General features: G+C 45.9%; 1 protein-coding gene across 2 annotated transcripts; it reads left to right on the top strand.

Moving 5' to 3' along the window:
• LOC147034876 (uncharacterized) lies at nt 1-27,221 on the top strand. 2 transcript variants are annotated; one of them, XM_085890449.1, is made up of 3 exons: nt 1-109; nt 17,793-20,360; nt 26,709-27,221. In XM_085890449.1, the coding sequence occupies exons 2-3, from the start codon at nt 17,969-17,971 to the stop codon at nt 26,714-26,716; spliced, it is 2,400 nt and encodes a 799-aa protein (XP_085746575.1). In that variant the 5' UTR covers nt 1-109; nt 17,793-17,968; the 3' UTR covers nt 26,717-27,221. The 2 variants fall into 2 exon arrangements, with proteins under 2 accessions (XP_085746575.1, XP_085746568.1); XM_085890442.1 differs by lacking the exon at nt 1-109 and adding an exon at nt 10,476-10,642.
• Nucleotides 27,222-27,341: the final 120 nt, after the last annotated feature.

Here is a 27,341-nt window from a genome sequence, read left to right as displayed (position 1 = left end):
TATACTCCCAGATGCGTTTGACCTTTCCTGCCGCTCCCATATAGGGAACGGTTGTACTAGTCGTGGTCAAAACGCGAATGGCTTAAAAAAAATTAATCAGACGTAATTGGTGAGAATTTCTCTTTCTGCATCACAGCGGGCCACATTTCATGATTCGGGGGCCCGTTGAAAACGGTTTCTGTGTGACATTTGGCCCGCAGGCCGTAGGGCCCGTTGAAAACGGTTTCCGGGTGACATTTGGCCCGCGGGCCATAGGGCCCGTTGAAAACGGTTTCTGTGTGACATTTGGCCCGCAGGCCGTAGGGCCCGTTGAAAATGGTTTCCATGTGACATTTGGCCCGCGGGCCGTAGGGCCCGTTGAAAACGGTTTCAGGTGACATTTGGCCCGCAGGCCGTAGGGCCCGTTGAAAACGGTTTCTGTGTGACATTTGGCCCGCGAGCTAGAGGGCCCGTTGAAAACGGTTTCCGGGTGACATTTGGCCCGCGGGCCGTAGGGCCCGTTGAAAACGGTTTCTGTGTGACATTTGGCCCGCAGGCCGTAGGGCCCGTTGAAAACGGTTTCTGTGTGACATTTGGCCCGCAGGCCGTAGGGCCCGTTGAAAACGGTTTCCGGGTGACATTTGGCCCGCAGGCCGTAGGGCCCGTTGAAAACAGTTTCTGTGTGACATTTGGCCCGCAGGCCGTAGGGCCCGTTGAAAACGGTTTCTGTGTGACATTTGGCCCGCAGGCCGTAGGGCCCGTTGAAAATGGTTTCCATGTGACATTTGGCCTGCAGGCCGTAGGGCCCGTTGAAAACGGTTTCTGTGTGACATTTGGCCCGCGGGCCGTAGGGTCCGTTGAAAACGGTTTCTGTGTGACATTTGGCCCGCAGGCCGTAGGGCCCGTTGAAAACGGTTTCCGGGTGACATTTGGCCCGCGGGCCGTAGGGCCCGTTGAAAACGGTTTCTGTGTGACATTTGGCCCGCAGGCCGTAGGGCCCGTTGAAAATGGTTTCCATGTGACATTTGGCCTGCAGGCCGTAGGGCCCGTTGAAAACGGTTTCTGTGTGACATTTGGCCCGCGGGCCGTAGGGTCCGTTGAAAACGGTTTCTGTGTGACATTTGGCCCGCAGGCCGTAGGGCCCGTTGAAAACGGTTTCCGGGTGACATTTGGCCCGCGGGCCGTAGGGCCCGTTGAAAACGGTTTCTGTGTGACATTTGGCCCGCAGGCCGTAGGGCCCGTTGAAAATGGATTCCATGTGACATTTGGCCTGCAGGCCGTAGGGCCCGTTGAAAACGGTTTCTGTGTGACATTTGGCCCGCGGGCCGTAGGGTCCGTTGAAAACGGTTTCTGTGTGACATTTGGCCCGCGGGCCGTAGGGCCCGTTGAAAACGGTTTCAGGGTGACATTTGGCCCGCAGGCCGTAGGGCCCGTTGGAAACGGTTTCAGGGTGACATTTGGCCCGCGGGCCGTAGGGCCCGTTGAAAACGGTTTCAGGGTGACATTTGGCCCGCGGGCCGTAGGGTCCGTTGAAAACGGTTTCTGTGTGACATTTGGCCCGCGGGCCGTAGGGCCCGTTGAAAACGGTTTCAGGGTGACATTTGGCCCGCAGACCGTAGGGCCCGTTGAAAACGGTTTCAGGGTGACATTTGGCCCGCGGGCCGTAGGGCCTGTTGAAAACGGTTTCTGTGTGACATTTGGCCCGCAGGCCGGAGGGCCTGTTGAAAACGGTTTCTGTGTGACATTTGGCCCGCAGGCCGTAGGGCCCGTTGAAAATGGTTTCCGTGTTACATTTGGCCCGCGGGCTAGAGGGCCCGTTGAAAACGGTTTCTGTGTGACATTTGGCCCGCAGGCCGTAGGGCCCGTTGAAAACGGTTTCTGTGTGACATTTGGCCCGCAGGCCGTAGGGCCCGTTGAAAATGGTTTCCATGTGACATTTGGCCCGCGGGCCGTAGGGCCCGTTGAAAACGGTTTCAGGGTGACATTTGGCCCGCGGGCTAGAGGGCCCGTTGAAAACGGTTTCCGGGTGACATTTGGCCTGCAGGCCGTAGGGCCCGTTGAAAACGGTTTCTGTGTGACATTTGGCCCGCAGGCTGTAGGGCCCGTTGAAAACGGTTTCCGGGTGACATTTGGCCCGCGGGCCATAGGGCCCGTTGAAAACGGTTTCTGTGTGACATTTGGCCCGCAGGCCGTAGGGCCCGTTGAAAATGGTTTCCATGTGACATTTGGCCCGCGGGCCGTAGGGCCCTTTGAAAACGGTTTCAGGGTGACATTTGGCCCGCAGGCCGTAGGGCCTGTTGAAAACGGTTTCCGGGTGACATTTGGCCCGCAGGCCGTAGGGCCCGTTGAAAATGGTTTCCGTGTTACATTTGGCCCGCGGGCTAGAGGGCCCGTTGAAAACGGTTTCTGTGTGACATTTGGCCCGCAGGCCGTAGGGCCCGTTGAAAATGGTTTCCATGTGACATTTGGCCCGCGGGCCGTAGGGCCCGTTGAAAACGGTTTCAGGTGACATTTGGCCCGCAGGCCGTAGGGCCCGTTGAAAACGGTTTCTGTGTGACATTTGGCCCGCGAGCTAGAGGGCCCGTTGAAAACGGTTTCCGGGTGACATTTGGCCCGCGGGCCGTAGGGCCCGTTGAAAACGGTTTCTGTGTGACATTTGGCCCGCAGGCCGTAGGGCCCGTTGAAAATGGTTTCCATGTGACATTTGGCCTGCAGGCGGTAGGCCCGTTGAAAACGGTTTCTGTGTGACATTTGGCCCGCGGGCCGTAGGGTCCCGTTGAAACGGTTTCTGTGTGACATTTGGCCCGCAGGCCGTAGGGCCCGTTGAAAACGGTTTCCGGGTGACATTTGGCCCGCGGGCCGTAGGGCCCGTTGAAAACGGTTTCTGTGTGACATTTGGCCCGCAGGCCGTAGGGCCCGTTGAAAATGGTTTCCATGTGACATTTGGCCTGCAGGCCGTAGGGCCCGTTGAAAACGGTTTCTGTGTGACATTTGGCCCGCGGGCCGTAGGGTCCGTTGAAAACGGTTTCTGTGTGACATTTGGCCCGCGGGCCGTAGGGCCCGTTGAAAACGGTTTCAGGGTGACATTTGGCCCGCAGGCCGTAGGGCCCGTTGGAAACGGTTTCAGGGTGACATTTGGCCCGCGGGCCGTAGGGCCCGTTGAAAACGGTTTCAGGGTGACATTTGGCCCGCGGGCCGTAGGGTCCGTTGAAAACGGTTTCTGTGTGACATTTGGCCCGCGGGCCGTAGGGCCCGTTGAAAACGGTTTCAGGGTGACATTTGGCCCGCAGACCGTAGGGCCCGTTGAAAACGGTTTCAGGGTGACATTTGGCCCGCGGGCCGTAGGGCCTGTTGAAAACGGTTTCTGTGTGACATTTGGCCCGCAGGCCGGAGGGCCTGTTGAAAACGGTTTCTGTGTGACATTTGGCCCGCAGGCCGTAGGGCCCGTTGAAAATGGTTTCCGTGTTACATTTGGCCCGCGGGCTAGAGGGCCCGTTGAAAACGGTTTCTGTGTGACATTTGGCCCGCAGGCCGTAGGGCCCGTTGAAAACGGTTTCTGTGTGACATTTGGCCCGCAGGCCGTAGGGCCCGTTGAAAATGGTTTCCATGTGACATTTGGCCCGCGGGCCGTAGGGCCCGTTGAAAACGGTTTCAGGGTGACATTTGGCCCGCGGGCTAGAGGGCCCGTTGAAAACGGTTTCCGGGTGACATTTGGCCTGCAGGCCGTAGGGCCCGTTGAAAACGGTTTCTGTGTGACATTTGGCCCGCAGGCTGTAGGGCCCGTTGAAAACGGTTTCCGGGTGACATTTGGCCCGCGGGCCATAGGGCCCGTTGAAAACGGTTTCTGTGTGACATTTGGCCCGCAGGCCGTAGGGCCCGTTGAAAATGGTTTCCATGTGACATTTGGCCCGCGGGCCGTAGGGCCCTTTGAAAACGGTTTCAGGGTGACATTTGGCCCGCAGGCCGTAGGGCCTGTTGAAAACGGTTTCCGGGTGACATTTGGCCCGCAGGCCGTAGGGCCCGTTGAAAATGGTTTCCGTGTTACATTTGGCCCGCGGGCTAGAGGGCCCGTTGAAAACGGTTTCTGTGTGACATTTGGCCCGCAGGCCGTAGGGCCCGTTGAAAATGGTTTCCATGTGACATTTGGCCCGCGGGCCGTAGGGCCCGTTGAAAACGGTTTCAGGTGACATTTGGCCCGCAGGCCGTAGGGCCCGTTGAAAACGGTTTCTGTGTGACATTTGGCCCGCGAGCTAGAGGGCCCGTTGAAAACGGTTTCCGGGTGACATTTGGCCCGCGGGCCGTAGGGCCCGTTGAAAACGGTTTCTGTGTGACATTTGGCCCGCAGGCCGTAGGGCCCGTTGAAAACGGTTTCTGTGTGACATTTGGCCCGCAGGCCGTAGGGCCCGTTGAAAACGGTTTCCGGGTGACATTTGGCCCGCAGGCCGTAGGGCCCGTTGAAAACAGTTTCTGTGTGACATTTGGCCCGCGGGCTAGAGGGCCCGTTGAAAACGGTTTCCGGGTGACATTTGGCCCGCGGGCCGTAGGGCCCGTTGAAAACGGTTTCTGTGTGACATTTGGCCCGCAGGCCGTAGGGCCCGTTGAAAACGATTTCCGGGTGACATTTGGCCCGCGGGCCGTAGGGCCCGTTGAAAACGGTTTCTGTGTGACATTTGGCCCGCAGGCCGTAGGGCCCGTTGAAAACGGTTTCTGTGTGACATTTGGCCCGCAGGCCGTAGGGCCCGTTGAAAATGGTTTCCATGTGACATTTGGCCTGCAGGCCGTAGGGCCCGTTGAAAACGGTTTCTGTGTGACATTTGGCCCGCGGGCCGTAGGGTCCGTTGAAAACGGTTTCTGTGTGACATTTGGCCCGCGGGCCGTAGGGCCCGTTGAAAACGGTTTCAGGGTGACATTTGGCCCGCAGGCCGTAGGGCCCGTTGAAAACGGTTTCAGGGTGACATTTGGCCCGCGGGCCGTAGGGCCCGTTGAAAACGGTTTCTGTGTGACATTTGGCCCGCGGGCCGTAGGGCCCGTTGAAAACGGTTTCAGGGTGACATTTGGCCCGCAGGCCGTAGGGCCCGTTGAAAACGGTTTCAGGGTGACATTTGGCCCGCAGGCCGTAGGGCCTGTTGAAAACGGTTTCCGGGTGACATTTGGCCCGCAGGCCGTAGGGCCCGTTGAAAATGGTTTCCGTGTTACATTTGGCCCGCGGGCTAGAGGGCCCGTTGAAAACGGTTTCTGTGTGACATTTGGCCCGCAGGCCGTAGGGCCCGTTGAAAATGGTTTCCATGTGACATTTGGCCCGCGGGCCGTAGGGCCCGTTGAAAACGGTTTCAGGTGACATTTGGCCCGCGGGCCGTAGGGCCCTTTGAAAACGGTTTCAGGGTGACATTTGGCCCGCAGGCCGTAGGGCCTGTTGAAAACGGTTTCCGGGTGACATTTGGCCCGCAGGCCGTAGGGCCCGTTGAAAATGGTTTCCGTGTTACATTTGGCCCGCGGGCTAGAGGGCCCGTTGAAAACGGTTTCTGTGTGACATTTGGCCCGCAGGCCGTAGGGCCCGTTGAAAACGGTTTCTGTGTGACATTTGGCCCGCAGGCCGTAGGGCCCGTTGAAAATGGTTTCCATGTGACATTTGGCCCGCGGGCCGTAGGGCCCGTTGAAAACGGTTTCAGGTGACATTTGGCCCACAGGCCGTAGGGCCCATTGAAAACGGTTTCCGGGTGACATTTGGCCCGCAGGCCGTAGGGCCCGTTGAAAACGGTTTCTGTGTGACATTTGGCCCGCGGGCTGGAGGGCCCGTTGAAAATGGTTTCCATGTGACATTTGGCCTGCGGGCTAGAGGGCCCGTTGAATATGGTTTCTGGGTAACATTTGGCCCGCGGGCCGTAGGGCCCGTTGAATATGGTTTCTGGGTAACATTTGGCCTGCGGGCCGTAGGGCCCGTTGAAAACGGTTTCTGGGTGATATTTGGCCCGCGGGCCGTAGGGCCCGTTGAATATGGTTTCTGGGTGACATTTGGCCCGCAGGCCGTAGGGCCCGTTGAAAACAGTTTCAGGGTGACATTTGGCCCGCAGGCCGTAGGGCCCGTTGAAAACGGTTTCCGGGTGACATTTTGTCCACAGGCCGTAGGGTCCGTTGAATATGGTTTCTGGGTAACATTTGGCCCGCGGGCCGTAGGGCCCGTTGAAAACGGTTTCTGGGTGATATTTGGCCCGCGGGCCGTAGGGCCCGTTGAATATGGTTTCTGGGTGACATTTGGCCCGCAGGCCGTAGGGCCCGTTGAAAACGGTTTCTGGGTGACATTTGGCCTGTGGGCCGTAGGGCCCGTTGAATATGGTTTCTGGGTGACATTTGGCCCGCAGGCCGTAGGGCCCGTTGAAAACGGTTTCTGGGTGACATTTGGCCCTCGGGCCGTAGTTTGGACAGCCCAACTGTACAATGTTTTGACCTTAGGTTGGAGGAATGGGATATATCGTAATAAGTTCAAGGGGTTTGTGTTTCGTTGTTTTCCCTTGGAATCCCACCACTCATAATTCGTTTTATCATGCTATTTGAAGCTTCAACAATGTATACATCCGGATCCGGAAGGTAGAGCACGTGAGAAGCGCGCCATGGGCCGGCAATGGAGATGCCTGCTCTGACCGAATGATTTCGCCTTTTGCTTACAATAAACCTTGTTAATGGACTTCAAGGAATAAGACTGACTTCTGGGGACATTACATCAATGTTAGTGTTTATTTGGACTGCCACAACATAAAACGCAGTCAGTGGTGTGATTACTGGTGGGCCGTGTCAACTACAACTGCAAAGGTCAGCTGGTTCGGTTGCTCTGGGTCGGATCTCGGGTCTATCCACACCGACACTGTACCGGTGGCACAGTCGAGCCAGCCGATGAATCAGTCTATCTGTGCCGCACGTCTGGCTGATGGAGCGAAGCCAATAAGGTGTATGACACGGTTTGGTTATACGGCATTGGTTGTTGTTCCCAATGTGCTCTTACTTAAACGAAATTTTCCTAATTACTCAATTACGGCAGTTCAATTTCACCCCAAGACCAGGTTGGTTTTATGGTACACAGGGGAGGGAATAAAAGGAAACAATGACAATCAAAATAAATGGCAATAAAAAACCCTTACCCACTACCGATACATACTTGCCCACCGAATCAAGGAACGATTGGTGAACCTTAATCATCTATGTCCTTAGTGGGGGCCCCATTCACACCACACAAGAAAAACAACAGCAAGAGATCCACAAGAGAAGAAATACCTGGCAATGCCTGGCAGGACACCACATGACTTGAGGAGACACGAGCAGGAACCGATGACGATGGCAGCTAGGAAATGGCCTTTACAGCAACTGCAGTCCACATGCCATCAGATGCCTGTGAAGATGCGGAGAGGCGTTGCCCACTGGGTAGGGATGTGGTTCTGGCAGCTCTGCAAAACCGAGGCAGCTTCTCCCCAGGCTGAGTCCAGTTATCTGCTGAGTCCCAGTGAACCCACCTTTATAGCCTCTGGCCAGGACCTCACCCATGATGCATCATTCCCCTCCTCCCTCACTCACCATTGGCCCATTTCATGTTGGAGAGAACCCCCCCCTCAACTTGTCACCTGGGCAGCCCTCCCCCTTTCCTTGGACATGACCGACAGGTGCTCTCCAACGTAAACTAGTGCTTTAAGACCTATTATAATGCTTAAAAGGGACACAAAGGACAGCTTCCAGAGGGTAGAACATGAAAAGAAAGCTCAAAGGGTTAGCGGTCTTTACATTAACATTGGGGAGGGTGGATATCGTATCTAATGTCATGATTAATTAGCTCACACTCCATTACATTAACTACACATTAACTACATTATATAGTATGATAAATAAACTATACGAAGCAACGTTACCCCCTAGGAGTCATTCCCACAACAATATTACCATAATCCTTTTTAACAGAAGCATTGATTATGGAAGCAGTGGTGGATTCAGCTCATGGGGCATTCAGGAAGCTAAATCAGACCAATGTGGAAGGCACAAGGAAGTAACTCTCCTGATCATTGAGGCCGTATTTGGAAGATCAAATTAATTATATCAATTAATTTCCCATGGTCCTCTTTTGCAGAGCAGAGCGGGACACCAGACTCCATTGAATGTCCATTGAGACGTGTCCAAGAATATGGTCCTGACCTCTTTTTTGAGATTTATGGTGTCCAGCCTTTGCTGTGAGAGGAGCAACAGCATGTCTGGAGTCAATTGTGACTGGAATGGAATCCAAAGTGATGGTTTGTAAACAGGAAAGAGTTGAAGTATTTGCTTGTAAATGGAAGTAAGCTCACTGGTCTGTTATAATTGATAGGAGATGTTTTTGAACCCTTCTTGTACACAAGAGTGATACTTGCTGACTTCCAGGCAGACGAAGAAGGTGAGGCTGAAGAAAAGACAGAGGAGACACAAGTGCAACAAACTAGGATTTGAGAACATGTGCATTGGTCGCTGGTACCATCTGGGCCTGTCACGGAAGCAGTGTCAAGGCCGGACATAACTTTTTCTACCTTCCTTCTCGGGTGATAAGGAGATAAAGTCCCGTAGATAGTCCACGGCGGATATGAGGAGATAAAATGGGGATGCAGCATTGTGGGTTTGGTACACAAGTGTGCGACATGACAGTCGAATATATATTTGTCGTGCAAGACCAACACTACGATACCCATTTGTAGATGGATAGATAAGTACATAATTATTTCATTCCAAAACGATATGGTGAGTAGGTGTACAGTAATTCAGAAGTACTAGTTCTCAGGACTGTAAGTGCATGGTCACTGATATTGTTTTTACCTGCAACATGTCGCAGGGCTGCAAGAGCAACATGTCGCAGGTCCCCATTGTTGTTGTTGTTGTTGTTGTTGGGGTTGTTGTTGTTGATTGATTTTTGAAATGTGCACCCATTGGTCGGACAGCTGCTGGAGCATACTCACATTAGTCGCTTCACTCCATCCACCATGGTACCCAGACGTAATGATATGGCCGCCATATTGGTTTCCTGTTGCCTCTATCACATTAGGCATGTAGGCCTCTGCTGAAAACTTTCCCAAAACAAACTGCTTTGTGTTCGCAGCGGCTATACAGAGTACGAAGAATAGGGAAAGAAAGATAGAAAGATAAATAAACGGGGAGTGAGAATGAGGAGCCCCCGACCAAGTTTATCTGGAGACCTTCCCCTGCATTATTTTTTTAGATCCTCGTGGAGGATCTCTTAGTCTTACTCACGTTGTTGTTCTTGTGGACTTTTTTGTTTCACAACTTACAGTTTTCATCGAAACTTCCTGAAACTTGGCGTATATATGTAAAAATACCCTGTGCAGACAGTAACCATCTCCGATTTTGAAAATTCCTTCTAGAAAAAAATTATGACATCAAAATATCTCTGCTAATGGAAATCGCCAAAAAAGATATCTCCGAAACTAGGCAAGCTTTTTGAATTATGTTTGCGGGAATCGAACAGGGCATGAGCAGAGATGAATTACCGCACATATGATGCATCACTATGACGTCATATTCGTTTTTATGACGTCATCATTAAGAGGACGAGGATGTTAGCACATTTGAGCTTGTTTGGTGGGGTTTTACATGTTTGTAGATTTTTAACGAAATGTGATGGAAAGTAAAATTATCATCCTCTGTGACTGCGAAATTTAAGAAACAGCCACTGATCTTTATGAATACCACTACGGCGGCCATTTTGCTAATATAAGTGGTTGTGTCCCCTTTCGAAAGCGGCTTGTTTAGCCTTGCCAAGCATCTCCCTTTGATCGCTTGCTCTGCTTACGGCTCCCAAAGTGGTTGATACGGAACGAATAGCTTGGCAGGCGATAGCAAGTCGCTTGCTAACGGAACACACTCCTGATGTTTTGGACAAAACTGTCCTTCATGACGACATAAACTGCGTTCTCCATCATGGTTGTGCTTTCTCTTATTACCGGCCGCACACTAACAGGCCACAGAAGAATCATTTGAACATATTCATCGGGTTTTCTGCCAGTTTCCATGGAGCAGCCTTAACGGTCGGTGTAAAAGCCGTTGTTTTGTTGGCGGTGGAATTTTTTTCTTTTTTACAAGGAAATTCAACTCTGCAGTTTTTAAGGACAAACTGTGTTTGTTTCTCGTGGTATCGATAAATTGTTGTGTTCGTTTTGTCGCTCGGGAAGAATTTGTTTTGGTTTTTTTCCCCGTTTTTCTATTTCGATGATCTCATTGTGATATAAATAAATAAATAATGTGTAAATGTTTTTTTCAACCATTATTTACGTTATCCAACGTGGAGGCAACCCAAGACCGATGGTAAACGTTTCAAGGCTCGGCACAACCTTCGGCAGCTCGATACTGCGTGACTTGGTTTATTTGTATTTGATTTACTAAGAGAAAACGTGACTTTTAGCTCGAAAAAGTGATCAACGTCACCATGGTAACAATAACATTGTGACGTCACAATGCGCTTCTTGTTGGATGGTCGATTGAATGTCCGTGCAGCAAACCTGTACGTACGGGACGTCCTTATCTTGCCAAATGTTTCAAAGTGGATTGAAAGGCTCGCCGTCGTTGCTGCTGCTGATTGTCTTGCTGGCGGGATTTTCCTGTGCGTTTTCGGAACTCAAACCTTCTGGTTTCCTCGAACCGAAAGGTAATCGCAATCGCATGACTAGCGAGGTACCCATGCTATATGTGCACGGGAGGGGGGGGGGCTACATCTCAAAAAAAAAAGTTTGCACCAATAAATTCCACATTCCTGTGACACCTGTAGTCGAACGTCAGGCATTGACAGCCGGTTCGTGAAGGACTTGGACAAATAACTTACTGCAGCTAACCCAACAGAAGTAAGGTGGGGAATATTTATATTCGCTGGTTTGATAATATCACTGAGCAGTGTTCTCTTTATTCATTCTCATTCTTGCTCTTCTTGCTGTTTCATCTATTTTACCATATATTTCTCTTTTTCATTATCTATCCGTCTAAGGAGAAGTGAATTCTTGCAGAATTTTTTTTTCTGTAAGGCTCACTTGGCTGTGTCTGGATGGGTTTGAGGGTAGTTGAGTAGTGGCTGAAACCTGAATCCCATCCAGGTTCATCCTGATGACTCTATCTTTGTTTTTTACTTCTTCGGGTTCCTTCTTGGTCTTCCGTTTGACTATGATGTCACAATGGCGAAAATGCACATGGCGAATCCACGAACGTCACGGGTGGAAACTCTCATATAATTTCCTCATTCTCCTATTAAACTCGATCTCTCTATATTTTCATTCCAATCACAAATTAATAACTGTACAATTAATATAACAAAATACTGTCGTGTCCAGGGGGGTTGCCCCTACCTAGACGGATAGCCAAACAATTTCCCTTGGAGGCTTATTGTAATGTTGTCATGTACAAACATTCAGACCGATCACGATGCATTCAACTTCACAATGGTTTTATCGAGAGCACTCAGCTCCATCGCTGGTCCCGTGTGTCACGCATGCGCACACAGCACTCACGTCAAACCAAAGGAAGGGCGATACATCACAATATGTCCCCCTTTAATTACAAATCCAACCGGTCTGGATGTTTAGACACATGGGAGGACCGAAGCAAAGGAGTTTTTACAGGTACAGATTTAGGTGACATGGACAAACGCACCGGACTGGCAGCGGGTACAGGTTCAGAAACTTCGGGCGGAGATGCATTACTGACAACTTCAGATGCCAGTTCGGAAACAACAGTTGCATTCTCAGACAACGGAAGAATAACTGATTGAATCACAGAATTTGCATCATCCACCAACTCAATATAATGCAGCTTGATCTGTTTCCTAACTGTACGCCCATCTTTTAGCTCGACACAAAAAACATGAGTTCCTTCCTTGCTAATAACAACACCTGGCAGCCATTTTGCTCCAAGGCCATAAACTGGATCGTTTACAACAAAGTCACGCAATGCAGCCATGCGATCATGATGGTATTTCTGACTCTGACGCTTATTATCAACAGTTTCACTGATGTCAGGATGAACAAGAGAAAGTCTGGTTTTGAGTTCTCGCTTCATAAGCAATTCGGCTGGAGGCATTCCAGTTATGGTATGTGGTCTGGATCTGTAACCGAGCAACATGCGTAACAAATGCCTTTGAAGCGAAACTTGAGTAACATGCCTTAACCCCTGATTGATCCAATCTGTACAGCACGCTCTGCCTGACCATTAGAAGCGGGTTTAAACGGAGCAGAACGGACATGTTTGATACCATTCAACCTCATGAATTCCTGACATGTAAAACACGAGCCATTATCGCTTACCAACACATCAGGTAGACCATGAGTAGTGAACACGACACGTAAATTCTCAATGGTGGTGGCAGAAGTGCTGGTCGACATGATAGAGCACTCGATCCACTTGGAAAATGCATCATGACAAGGAATGTTTCCCCGAAGAATGGACCTGCAAAGTCATCATGAATCCTGGACCAAGGTTTGGAAGACCACGACCAAAGACTCAGCGGTGATTCCTCTGGTGACTTGCTGAGCTGCATGCACGTATCACAACAATGAACACAATATTCAAGTTCGGAATCAATACCAGGCCACCAAACATGAGACCTTGCGACGACTTTCACCGCAACAATACCAGGGTTGGTACTTTGTAGTTCAGTTACCAACTTCTCTCTTCCCTGCTTTGGTATGATGACACGTCGGCCCCAAAGTAATCATTCTGACTGGACAGATAACTCATCCCCACGAGGGAAATATGGTTTGTACTCTTCTGAATCTGGTACATGGGACCAATCGCCAGCCATAACACAACGCTTAACTACAGATAACATAGGATCTCTGTAAGACCACAATCTCACATGAGCAGCAGTGACTGGAGAATTGTCACTCTCAAACACATTCATAGCTCATACAAGGTCAGCAGGTTGAGGGGTATTGTTACAATCAGTGATAGGTACCGGCAGTCGACTCAAAGCATCAGCACAATTCCTAGTGCCAGGCCTGTAACGAATAGTATAGTTATAACCAGACATTGTCAAGGCCCACCGCTGAACACGTGATGATGCATTGGTGTTGATTCCCTTGTTCTCTGAAAACAAGAAGTTGAGCGGTTTGTGATCAGTTTCAAGCTCAAATTTATGACCAAACAAATACTGATGCATCTTGGTTACCCCAAAACACACAGCCTAATGCTTCTTTATCAACCATATCAAAGGCTCTTTCAGCTTTCGTGAAGTTTCTGGAAGCATACACAACAGGTTGTGAGTTGCTCGACACATTGGCTTGCTGTAACGCACAGCCTACCCCCTCGGCACTGGCTTCACATGACAATACAAGATGCTTACATGGATCATAATGAACAAGCAACTTGTTAGAACACAATAGACCTTTAGCTTCCTTGAAGCCATCATCCTGGGCCTTGCCCCAAAACCAAGTTTTCCCTTTCCGAAGTAACTGATGCAGGGGTTCCAGCACTGGTGCTCACCTGCAGCAAGAAACTGCCAAAATGGTTGAGTAAACCCCAAAAATACCGCAATTGTGACACATTTTCTGTTTTGGGTGCATTCTTGATTGCTTCAACTTTGGAATCACACGGCATGATCCAAGCAGCGATGACTCTTCTGCCGAGGAATACAACTTCAGGCACCATAAACACACATTTCTCACATTTCAGTCTGAGTCCGACTTTGTCCAAACGATGCAGGACTTCCTCCAGGTTACTCAGATGTTCTGCAGTGTTGCAGCCCGTGATCAGGATGTCATCCTGGAACACAACAGTCTTTGACACTGATTTCAATGGACTCTCCATGTTTCTCTGAAAGATGGCAGCTGCTGAACGTGTTCCCAAAGGACTGCGATTGTAGATGAACAGCCCCTTGTGAGTATTGCTGCATATGAGTTTCCTTGACTCCTCATCCAGCTCTTGTGTCCTGTAGGCAGACATCAGGTCCACCTTGATGAATGACTTTCCACCAGCTAATGTTGAAAACAGGTCATCTGCTTTGGGCAGTGGATACTGATCCTGCATGGAGTGGAAATTTATGGTTATCTTGTAGTCTCCGCAGATCCTCACTGCTCCATCACCTTTCAGGACCAGAACAATTGGACTCGCCCATTCATTGAACTCAACAGGAGAAATGACGCCCTCACTCTGGAGTCTCTCAATGTCACACTCGATATTTTCCCTCACCAAGTAGGGAACAGACGTAGCTTTACGGTAGATGGACTTTGCTTCTGAGTCCAGATGAATCTTAAATTTCATCCCCATGAAGGATCCAATTCCTGGCTCAAACAGAGATGGAAACTTATCCAGCACTTGAGCACAACTGGAAGCCTCCACTGAAGACAGCTTTGTGATCTCATGCCAGTTCAGCTTTATGCTCTCAAGCCAGTTCTGACCGAGTAATGTAGGGCCATTGCCTGGTAAAAACCACATAGGCAGTTCAAAAATCACACATGGCATCTGTGCTGCCAATCACTGGAACAATTTCCTTGGTGTAGGTATGAAGTTTGGCCTTCACTGGACTCAATTTAGGTTTCACAGCATCACAGTCCCCCAATTTGTCAAATGTATCCTGGCTCATAATTGACTGACTCACCCCTGTGTCCACTTCCATTGACACCTGTTTGCCATTCAGTTGAAGATCAACAGTTATTGGTGAGGTGCTGCCATGGATCGTATGCATCTCATACTCCTCACCATGCAGTGACGACTCATCAGCTCCAGCAACATGCTCGCCATCATCCACATGATGGGTGGTGCCAGTACGATCACCACTGCTGGATTGGGAACACCTCTTTTGAAGATGTCAGATCTTGCCACATCCGTTACATGTGTACCGCTTGAAACGGCACTGGTGAGCCATATGATTTGCACCACAACGCCAACAAAAGTTATTGGGGCCTCTTGAAACCGAATGAAGCAGGTTTCAAACTCACAGCTGGCTTAGGTTGTCACCTTATATGAAGATTGAGTAATCTTATTTACAGTATCTGCACTTGAAGAGTTCTGGCTCTTCGACGAGGTCTCCTTCATGTTTTCAGCAGTTGTCATACACACCTGTGCAATCTTCACTGCTTTTCTGAGGTCAAGGTCGTCTTCTTGAGCAAGGAGTTTTCATAAGATGACATCATGATTTACCCAAATCACAAAAACATGTCTCGGGGCATCTCATCAAGCACAGCACCAAACTGACACGGTTCTGCTAAACGGCGCAGATCAGCGCCAAAACGGGAAATGTCCTGATTTTCCTGGCGAGTGTGTGTATAAAACTTGTACCTCGACATGATTAGACCAGCTTTCGGGTTGAAGTGTCGCTTGACGCGCTCACAGAGTTCTTCATATGACTTGTCGGTAGGTCGCCATGCTGACAGCAGGTTTTTGATGAGTCTGTACACCTTCTGCCCACACACAGTCAACAACACAGCTCGACGATGGATGGCATCACCAACAGCCACCATGTGGTTGTTGGCCACAAAATACTGGTCCAGCGTCTCGACAAAATCAGCCCAATCCTCCCCATTGGAGTAATCATGGAGAATGCCGACAGTTGCCATCGAGACACGGATATATATATATATATATATATATATATATATATATATATACATATATATATATATATATATATATATATATATATATATATATATATATATATATATATATATTTTAACCTCGTCACCACTTGTAATGTCGTGATGTACAAACAATCAGACCGTTCACGATGCATTCAACTTCACAAAGGTTTTATTGAGAATTCTCAGCTCCATTGCTGGTCCCGTGTGTCATGCATGCGCTCACGGCACTCACATCAACCCCAAGGAAGGGCAATACATCACACTTACAGTCAAGATTCTCGGAGATTATGGCATGCATGGGAAGGAAAGGGCAGCAAAGCAGAAGCAGACAGAAGCACAGCACAAGGGGGTTTAATCTCGAACCCATGACAAATAAACAGACACAAGAAACTTCAATAAATACGGGGTTTAATGAAAATAAATGAAATATTTACAATGGTAATAATTCAAAGGGTAATAATCAAAATGGAACATGAGGAAGAACTCAATCTAATTTTGAGGCACCTCTACACAGACTTTGATACAAACAAGAGGACAGATAAAACAATGAAAAATCCCTCCTTTATCCCAGCAATTATCAGCATGAGTTTTGGGATGAGGGATGAGTTGAGTTTTGGTAGCTTTAAGTTGAGTTTTGGCAGCTTGAAGATCACCAAAACGCTTCATTACTGCATGGGAAAATGCGCCCAAAATGGCACCCAGCCACTCTCTGGGTGGGGAAATGTACAGGAGGCAATTTGGGTGGCAATACTCAACACCAAGGCTCAAAACCGCCGTGCAACTTACTTCGTTGATTGCACTTGCCGATGCTGCTGCCCTGAAAAATGGCACCGTCTCTTTCCTCAATGGCACAACATGAGGCTTCAAGGCTGGTCTCACACAATTCAGCCAACAGTCAATAGCCAGCGTCTTGCTCCACCACACGATCCATTCCGCCTCAACACGAACACAAGAATCATGCAGCATTATTCACTGTGTTGAGGGAAAGCCAACCGTAATGCCCTTGTCTTCCAACCGCCATCTCCTCACTCGCCTTTGTTCCACACCCTCTCCATGTCCCGCTCCGAACCCAACTCCATGCCTTCTTGTTGCCTAACGCGATACTCTCTGACCACGATCCTCACTCCCTCCACTCTCTGATGTCACTCCCGTCAATCATCCACTCCAGGCGTGTGGTTTATCTGCCTGCTTGGACGTGCAGCTGGGTTGTTGTTGTTTTAAGGACATGATCCCTTTTTATCGCCAGTCTTGAAATGCAAAAACATAGGAAAATGTCACAGGGGGCAATTACATACTGAGAAAAATTATCCTTAACCCCTACCTAATTAACACCACACCACCCCCCATGTGGTGACATGTAACACTTAAGCTCACAGTTTCCCTACTTAATTTACATTGAGATGTCTCCTACACGTCCGTACACCAAGCTACTCCATGCAATACTATCTTTTCTCTGAAACTCCTCCATTTAGCACACAAACATAATCCAAACACTCTTGAGGTAAACAAAGATAGATGCAGTTCTCACGTGACACCCAATACAGACGTATCCGCCATTGAGAAAGGGCAGATACAAAACACTTCGTAGGGATCCAAAACTAAAATTATTATTGTATTGAGAAATTCATGAAACCTCTCTCCCACCCACCTTATAATGGATAAAAGAGGGGTAGTTCAGGTGGAACCTCAAAATCACAAATGTATTGAGATATTATCAAATCAGCGAACGTTTATCCCGAACCCGTGATTGTGTTTACTTCCGGATCGGTGGCAGCTTCGTACGGATCGAAAGTCAAAATAATAATTGTATTGAGGTATTTATGAAACCTGCCACCCACCTTAGGACATCCGCTGGGACCCCAAAATGTTCCATACAAGGTTTGGCGAGGTTAGTCCTAAAACTGAGGGAGTAGTTCAGGGACGGACAGACACTCCTTCTTTATACTATCAATGAAGAGTATAGAAAATTAAGTTATTGACTTCTACTCCCCGCTAATAGTTGATGTTAGACTAATGTAAGATGTTAGATTTGGTGGTGTGATAACCACTGTATCAATGGCAGTAAAACGGTGGTAAATTCCAGAATCACTTTCTTTATAAATCCTTTATTTTATTTAAATTGAATTATATACTTGAACACTGCATGGGGTAACACGGGCTGTTTGAACTTTCTCGTTTCGTTTTGTTTTGTCGGCTTGGAGAGATTGATGAACGAATGAATGAATGTATTTGCAGATTTTTCGGTGGCAATTTCGAATCTGGATGCATCGCTTCAACCCACCGTACAACAATCAAGAAGTCCGAGTAATGCCATTCCCTTTGCAACAAGTGTGAAATTGTGGAAAACATCTCCACCCTCTCCCTTTGCATCAAGGGGGGTTTCTTCAGGTCCAGCAGCACATCGGCAATCAATGAAGTCAAAGTTTAAAACATTTCTGCCTCGTGGCCAAAGTTCTTTGAATTCATTCAAGCAACTGACACTTCCAAATGCTCCCAAAGCTTCGGTGGGGACATTATCAGGGATTTATAAAAAACTTCCTCTTTCAATGGCTCCAAAAGTTCCTCGAAGAATGCAGCCGAAACTGAACAAAAAGCCTTCCATATCGATCTATAAACCTCTGACACTGCGGCCCAACATCAACACAAAGCCTTTGATTTCTCCACCTCAAATAATGGAAGAATTCAACACAAAGCCACGAATTTCACCTGCTCTGAAAGCTTCACTTTCAACAATGAGGAAAAAATTCAACATGAAACCTTTGATTTCACCCCCTCTGAAAGTTACCCCTCCTCAACTGCGGCCCAACATCAACACAAAGCCTTTGATTTCTCCACCTCAAATAATGGAAGAATTCAACACAAAGCCACGAATTTCACCTGCTCTGAAAGCTTCACTTTCAACAATGAGGAAAAAATTCAACATGAAACCTTTGATTTCACCCCCTCTGAAAGTTACCCCTCCTCAACTGAGGCCAAACTTCAACATAAAACCTCTGATTTCACCCGCTCTGAAAGTTACCCCTCCTCAACTGAAGCCAAACTTCAACATGAAACCTTTGATTTCACCCCCTCTGAAAGTTACCCCTCCTCAACTGAAGCCAAACTTCAACATGAAACCTCTGATTTCACCCGCTCTGAAAGTTACCCCTCCTCAACTGAGGCCAAATTTCAAAATGAAACCTCTGATTTCACCCGCTCACAAAGCTTCGTCTCCTCAACTGAGGCCAAACTTCAACATGAAACCTTTGATTTCACCCGCTCTGAAAGTTACCTCTCCTCAACTGAGGCCAAACTTCAAAATGAAACCTCTGATTTCACCTGCTCACAAAGCTTCGTCTCCTCAACTGAGACCAAAGTTCAACATGAAACCTCTGATTTCACCCGCTCTGAAAGTTAGCCCTCCTCAACTGAGGCCAAACTTCAAAATGAAACCTCTGATTTCACCCACTCTGAAAGTTACCCCTCCTCAACTGAGGCCAAATTTCAAAATGAAACCTCTGATTTCACCCGCTCACAAAGCTTCGTCTCCTCAACTGAGACCAAAGTTCAACATGAAACCTCTGATTTCACCCGCTCTGAAAGTTACCCCTCCTCAACTGAGGCCAAACTTCAACATGAAACCTCTGATTTCACCCGCTCTGAAAGTTACCCCTCCTCAACTGAGGCCAAACTTCAAAATGAAACCTCTGATTTCACCCGCTCGCAAAGCTTCGTCTCCTCAACTGAGACCAAAGTTCAACATGAAACCTCTGATTTCACCTGCTCTGAAAGTTACCCCTCCTCAACCGAGGCCAAACTTCAACAAGAAACCTCTGATTTCACCCACTCTGAAAGTTACCCCTCCAAAACTGAGGCCAAACTTCAACATGAAACCTCTGATTTCACCCGCTCTGAAAGTTACCCCTCCTCAACTGAGGCCAAACTTCAACATGAAACCTCTGATTTCACCCGCTCTGAAAGTTACCCCTCCTCAACTGAGGCCAAACTTCAAAATGAAACCTCTGATTTCACCCGCGCTGAAAGTTACCCCTCCAAAACTGAGGCCAAACTTCAACATGAAACCTCTGATTTCACCTGCTCCCAAAGTTCCTCTGTGGGCTGTGCCAAAAATAAAGACCAGCATCCCATTAAACATATCACAAAGCCAGAACAGAATCCCAGATCATCCTCCAAACCATGGACCAACCTTAAAGCCAAGGAGACCTTGGGCAAACATGCAGGATCAACCAGGAAATATTTATGCACCTCTGGGCACCTCATTATCAACAACTCATACAACAAATCTCGTAAACGAGCAGCCACACATGACTTCTTCAGAAACAGCAGAAGTGTTGCCATCACCAGGAAGTCCAGGGGAGGATACTGGTCAAGATTCTTTGTCAGGGCTCTCAAATAATGTACAAGTAGAATCATCAACAAAATATCTCCTGTCAAAGCTGGCTGACAAAAATATCTTCAAGCAGGACGGAACAAAAAACAATCATAATTTCTCTGTCGGTAATTTACACCTCATTGAACAACATGACATCAAGGGCAATGCCATCATCCAGGTCATCAAGGATCATTGTGGGGCTTACATCTCCAAGACTTTGGATGAATTTCTGACATGCCTGGAGAACTCTGATGTGAAGGAAGTTCAAATGATGAAAAATTATGGATCTCACCTGCATAAAGCATTACAGAATATGTTAACTACCGGCCATGCATTCCCATCTGAAATGATGCGCACAGAAAAAATTCAACCATTTCTCAATGGAAATCAAGTACATCGGAAGCAGGGATCCATATCCACTCACCATGAAGGTAAAAAAATGTTTTATTTTACTATATTCTAGAACACAAATAAAGCAATGTGTTGAGAAGGTCGTGGGAAATATTTTAAGACATCCAGCATGGATATAAAGAATAAATGAACTCCAACTGATATTTAAAAAAAAAAAAGTTTTTCCTTTGCTCAGAGAATAGTTTTCACTTTCTGTGAAATACCTTGCGAGGAAGGACAGCTGGGCGGTTTCAACATTTATTGGTAAATGCCTTGAGATCACAAAAAATAGACGTGTGTGTTTCGTTGGTTGATATTTCCATACGTGGGTTTCAGAAGGGAGAATGGAGTCCCCCCAGGGTTCAAAGTATCCACCTCCATTTCGTTAAGGAATCATGATTCATGGAGCTGTGAAGTTTCTTGCTTTCAAAGTTTTGTTCCGAGTGCTCTTTTCAGGATCGTCACCGAGTCCCGGACAGCTTCCAACTGTAGTTAATTTATAGTAATTTTCTCAAGGATGGTTTTTAAGGTCTTCATGAGGTACTTCTTTATCATTCCCATTGCTACAACTATCACTCGTATAATTTTGGCATTCTTCAGCTTCATAGAGCTTTTTACTTCATTCTTGAAATCCTGATATTTGATCATTTTCTTGCTTTCTGTGTTGTTCAGGCCAAAATCATTGGGTACTGAAACCTTAATAAGTAACATCATATTTTTTTGTACACAAGTACTATATCTGGTCACAATACTTTGTTACCTCTATGACCGAAGGTGGACGGAGGTTATGTATTCACCTGTTTGTTTGTTTGTTTGTTTGTTTGTTCGATCTCCAGTTCGATTTTTTCTGTCTGTTTGCTTGTCTGTTTGTTTATCGCCTACAGGTCACAATTTTAAACCGATCATCGTGAAACTTGACCAAGTTGTAGTGGTAGTCTCAACTGAGAAGCCTATTGATTTTGAGGTCAAACTTTTTAAATCGTCATTTTTCATTCGATTGACTTGAAATTTGAACAAGATTTGCATATTGTGTCACTGGATTGGGAAACCAACTATTTTTGAGGTCAAAAGGTCATAGGTCAACTCAAGGTCAAACATGTAAAATCATCAGTTTCAATCTAAGAAATAATCAATTTTCATCTGATTGGCTTGAGCTTTGATTAAGATTGTCAATTTTTATCTTAACTAGACGACCCGTGAACCCGTTGGGTTCCCGTTGTGACTGCGGTTGATGAAAAAAAATCATTTCAAGAAAAAAAAGATAGCTCCAGTGAACTATACCGCTGAGGTTGTTTGCATTGATCAAATACCCCCGAAGTGTACTTGACTGAATCGGGAATTGATTTTTAAATAATTTTTTTCTTTGCCCGATTTGAACGAAACTTGATAATACACACCGTAGGAGAATGGTGAGTAAGGTGGCACTAAAATTTTTGTGCTATCTTGTACCGTTTTGGCTGTATTTCAGGAACATACAAGATGAGAGTTTTAGTCATATATAGATAAAATGGAGAATTTGATTTATCCATGGCAACCTTTGGAGAGGGGGGGGTGGATTTTGCAAGTGTCGTGCTTTGCATGACGTTTTTGGGTGGTCGCTAGACTACCGTTATTCTCAGGTTTTCCGTCAGTCTGTATGTCTGTCTGTTTGTTTGTATGTAATGGACAGCTCTGGAGGCCAGAGGAGTCAACCAATTTTGATGAAACTTGACGAGTAGGTTCATACCAGGATCTAGTTGTATGCTTTTGAGCACCGTTGCAATGGACGCCGCCGTTGTTATTCTGTCTGTCCGTTTGTATGCCAATTGTCAATAGGTCACAATTTTAAACTGATCTTCATGAAACTTCACCACATGGTAGAGTTTGTCATAAGCAAGAAGCTCATTGCTTTTAACATCAAAAGGTCAACATAGGCCAAAGGTTAAATTTGTCAAACTTCAAAATGCAACATTTTCATCCGATTTTTTTTTTTTTTTTTGTATACCTTGTCGAGGCTCGTGTGGAGCTAACACACAACACACAGCAAGGGGGGATGAGACAAGAGCGGGAGGGAGTGGGAAGGACAAAACAGTGGGAAAAAGAGACATTAGGAGATCTGTGGAAGGGAGAGGGAGGGAACGGTGAACATGGGGAATACAAGATAGACATTGCAGGGACTTTCAGGAAGGAAAACAGGGAATTTGAAGGAGGTTGGCTTGGGTGGATTAACGTGGGTAGAAAAGATTGAGGATTTGGATGGGGGATGATAAGAGGTGGTGGTGAACAGCTGTTTTGAAGGCCTGGAGGGAAGAATGGCAATGAATAGAGTGAGGGAGTTTATTCCAAAGTTGGGAAAAAAGAGGAATGAAAGAGGGAAGGTGAGCAGTGATTCGTGATTTTGGTAGTTTTACCAGAAGGGGGTTGTTAGCAGACCTTGAGCTCCCTATGGAAATGTGGTGGGGACAAATCGCAGAGCGAGCAGGGGGGGGGGGCGAGGCTGGAGAGGAGACGGTAGAAGACAGAAAGACCACCGACCAACCCGCGGTGATTGAGTGAGAGGCCCAAAGACTCAGCTTCATTGTGGGAGATTGACGAGAAATTTGAACAGGATTTTCGTATTAGCTTACTGAATTCAAACACCAATTATTTTTGAGGTCAACATTGGCCAAAAGGTCACCATAGGACAAAAGTCAACAACTTCGGTGAGATTTAAAAAATCCTTAATTTTCTTCCAATTGACTTGAAATTTGAAGAGGATTTATATTTCAGGTCACCGAGTTCAACCAGCGAATTATTTTTGCGGTCAACATAGGTCAACGATAAAGGTGGCATTTCTAAAATTCACAATTTTCATTCCATTGACTTGAAATTTGAAGACGATTTGCTGATCAGTTCACTGAATTCAACCACCAATTAATGAGGTCAATAAAGGCCAAAAGATCAACATAGGCCGAATTTCTATAATTGTCAATTTTCATATAATTGACGTGAAATGTTTTGAGGATTTGCCTATTTTGTCATTGAATTCAACCACCAATTATAGTTGAGGTCAAATTTGTTTTATGGATTTTGCAAATATCGTGCTCTGCATGACGTCGTCTTCTTCTTGTATTTTTCTTTTGTCTTTTTTTGCAATTGTTGGGGCTGCATTTATTGCTGTTTCAGTTTCATGTGTGACACCTTGTAGTAGCACGTGTTTTGGAAATTTTTGAAAGGTAGGTTAGGATACCTTTTCTGGCTTGCTGCTTTCATGTTTTTTTTTTCAAATTTGGTTTGGTAGTCCGTGTACTCAGCCAATCCTACAGTTGTCATTCTGTGAAATTGGTTGAGTTCCATCAGGCCGCTACCCCTTTCTCGTCTTGTCTGCACTTCTCGTCTACATTCTCGTGATGCATTGATTTTTGGAGAACATTTTGTGGATGGTGAGGAGTTTCCTTGTTTTGATAATGATTTTCTTGATTTCTGATTGTGGGCAGTTTATTATTCTGCGACTGTATTGGAACAGTGGTATTGAGAGTTGGTTTGTGGCTTTGATTTTGTTACTTGGGGAAAGGTATGTTTTCAAGATTAACCTTGTTCGATGCAGCTATGCTTTGGTAATTGTTTGGAGTATTTGTTAGTGCCATAGTTGGTGGACCTCTTCTACTCCAATATACTTGTATGATGCTTTATTGTCTGGCTCCTGCATTGTTGTATTTATGTATATTTTTATTTGTTTGTTTGTGTTGGTTTACCCTGTACGACTGTGCACTTGGGTCACTTATCAAGGCCAAATTCCATTTGAATGTCATCGGAATGCTGTTTCACTAACTTCAGTTGTTCTGCCAATATTTCTTTGTTTGGTGCAAAGAGTTTTAAATCATCCACGTACAGTAGCTACGTCACCTCTCCTGTCTCTTTGGATGTTCTTCTATTGGATGTTAGGGTGTATCCATGTCTTTGCTCATTAAGGAAGTTGTTCATTGGGTCCAGGGCCAGGCAAAATAGGAGGGGTGAAAGGCTGCCTCCCTGAAAGATCATGCAATGTATCTTCACACCTGGTATTTTGATCTTTCCTTCCGAGTTCTGTAATAACAACGTGGTATTTCACAGCTTCATTGCTTTCTCACTCAGTTTCATTATTTGGGGGTTGATCTTGTATACCTGGATGCATTTTACCATCCAGGAATGTGGAACACTGTCAAAAGATTTTTGTGGTCTATCCAAGCTGTGGACAATTCGGTTCTTCTCGTTGCACAATTTTCGAATGTGGCCTTATTTTGTGGTATGTGGTCTATTTTTTCATCGCATCCTCTCTTACATCTCTTATGTTCTGCCTCTACACCTCCTTGTTGTGCTAGGTGGTGATACATCATGTATGCGATTATTCCCATGAGAAGTTTGTATGTTGTTGGTGGACATGTGATTGGTCGATATTTGTAAGGTCGTTCATTTCCTTCAGATTTTGGCATGAGGAATAGGTTACCTTTTGTGGGCCACTCATCCATTACCTTTTCCTCTTGGATAAGTTCATCGAATGCTCAATGCTGAGTGATTGTGGAGAGCTTTTTTTTTTTTTGCTTTGGCATAGGTTTGGAATTCCATCCGGGCCTGGGCTTTTAAAATTTGGTGTTTTTTAGGTTGTTTTGTAATTTTTTCCTCACCATTTATCACTGGGGTCATTTCCCTTAGATGTTGCATTTTCTTTCTTTCCCAAGTGTTGCATCCATTCCACCTCTTTATTGGGTTATTTTGGGTCTTCATGAATTCCTTTCCAGAAATATTTAAGTGTATCTTTTTCAGAGGGTCATGATACATTTTGCTTTTGTTTCCCTAGATTGTGGTACAATATTTTTGGGTTATTTTCAAACATCTGGTTTTGCTTCCTCCCATTGTTGATTTTGTTGTAGTTTTGGGTAAACATGCAGGATCAACCGTAATATTTCACCATATCTTAGCCCACTCGCCTCATTACTATCATTTCTATTTTTAGTTTGTTTTCAGCAATCATTATCTCTCGGTCTTTGTCCTCAGTGTGTGTGTGCAGGTATGTCCTTTGTCTGTGTCGTTGGTTTTTATATTCGTTTGTGGGTTTCAGAAGGTATGCGTGCTTGTGTGTGTTTTTCTTCTTGCGATTGTTCCTTTTTTTCTACCTTGGGAAAATGGTCGTTTGAAAATTGAGTATTTGTTCAGAGTTCTGCTCTGCTCAGAGTTCATCTAAAAAATTCTAAATTGTAAAATTCTAAAAACCTGCTCAGAGTTCTTTTTTTTAATTCCATGTGAAATTTAACTTATTTGGATCAATTTGGTGTGGGTACCACACAAATTATCTGCCAAATCCCAACACGACAGTATGTGCATGGAGCATTGGAATAAGGTTAGAAAAACGTCCTCATCGCCCCCTTGGTTTTTCTTGTAATTCCAGGAGATTCATAAATACGAAGTCACCATTTTGGCATGTGATACTGATGCCACCTTGAGTCTCTATTTTCTTTTTTTTCTGAAATAGAGAGTGTTAGGAATGTTGTGGTGCAATTTCTACTCTTACATAGTTACATACAACGTTTAAATAAGTAGTTTTGTAAAATTTTGATCGTAGTTAATTTTTAATGCAGAAAAGCCATGGTGGCTTTGTAAATAAATAAATAAATTAATTAATTAATTAATAAATAACAATTCCCAAACAAGGAACTTCAATGTTGGAGGAGACTGTTAGGCCCATGAAAGCCTCCACTATTATTGCCAATTTGTGGTTGTTTGTCTATGCTCTGTATCATTTTTAAACACTGCGCATCAACCAAGGAAAGCAGCATGTTTTTTTAAAGTCTTTGGTGTGACTCAGCCAGAGTTTGAACCGTTTGAACCATCAACCTCAAAGATTCAGAGCAGACACACCAGCCATTACACCACTGAGGCTGCTGAACAGCTTTGCTATTATAGAGTGTAGAACATGTCACCATGCAATTTAGGGCCAATGTCATGCGAATGGAGTAAAGAGAAACCAGACAGAGGAAAACATGCCACTCTGCATAAGGTGGGACAGAAGAAAATGAATCAGAGCTTGTCTTTTTCCAAGCTGAGATTTTCTATCCAGAAAAAGTAATTTTCGGATCACCTTTAGTTGTTCAAACCACAAAAACTTTGCATTATTGTGCCATTCAGTAAATTCTGCCAAACCATCATCCCGTGATTTGGGGTGTTTCACATTGGAGATGTGATTCTGCTCTTCTGTATTGTTACAACGTTTAGGAATCTCAAAAAAGGTATGCTCTTTTCTATTTGAGCTGTAAAAGATTCATATCAAGATAAAATGAGTTGTTTTCCTACCAGATGGTAAGTGGACAGCAAACCATTATCTTATGAGAGTAAACCTTCTGGTATATGTGACTTGGTATCGTATATGGTGCTAATTGCATTCCTTATTTCCGCAGAGCGGTGAAAAGAAAGGAGAACACAAACAGCAGATCCGCACAAGGTTTTCTTGTTTAACAATCTGCCAACTTTGCAGCACACAAGTCTTTTCATAGGAGTTTCATTTACACACAGCACTTGCACAAAATGTCTTTCCACGAGGCACTGATTCACCTTTGGGTCTTGTGGGGCTGTAGCCACATCGTAGTTTTGTAAAACCAGTAAGATATCCCCCACTCTTCCTGAAATTGCTACATTCACTTTCTTTGCAAAAGTTGAGAATCCATGCAGCTCATTATTCATCACATTTATATCATCACCAGAAGCAAAACTGTTACACACGGGGTGGGGGATGGAGGGAGGGGTGGTGATATGAAGAAAATCCAACAGCAAATTAAAATAAAACTGACATAACCAAAATGTTTTGTGTAACAGCAGCTTTCTTTCCCAATTGTACATGGTGTTCATTATGCAGTTTAAGATTCCACATCCTGATAAAAAATAAAAAAATACAAATAAAAATGCCAAAATGAACCGAGAGTGAACAGTTTGTTCCTGTACTTGTTTGCCAAGAACTCTACAAGGTGGATAATACAAATATGTTAAGAACCTCAGTGAGTTAGATACCTACACACATGTTTAACCTTCATATT

This window comes from Eptatretus burgeri, chromosome 1, assembly GCF_056783735.1.
Source record: "Eptatretus burgeri isolate ZD-2024b chromosome 1, Ebu_testis_v1, whole genome shotgun sequence".
In the NCBI taxonomy this organism is placed as follows: Eukaryota; Metazoa; Chordata; class Myxini; order Myxiniformes; family Myxinidae; genus Eptatretus; species Eptatretus burgeri.
This window is presented reverse-complemented; position numbering and strand designations above follow the sequence as displayed.

What these genes read in the sequence shown, in the direction of transcription:
- LOC147034876 (XM_085890442.1), top strand. Translation starts at nt 10,480, where the DNA reads ATGTCCGTGCAGCAAACCTGTACGTACGGGACGTCCTTATCTTGCCAA. An exon ending in TGGTTTCCTCGAACCGAAAG is followed by an intron (nt 10,643 to 17,792) that starts GTAATCGCAATC and finishes ATGTATTTGCAG; the next exon opens with ATTTTTCGGTGGCAATTTCG.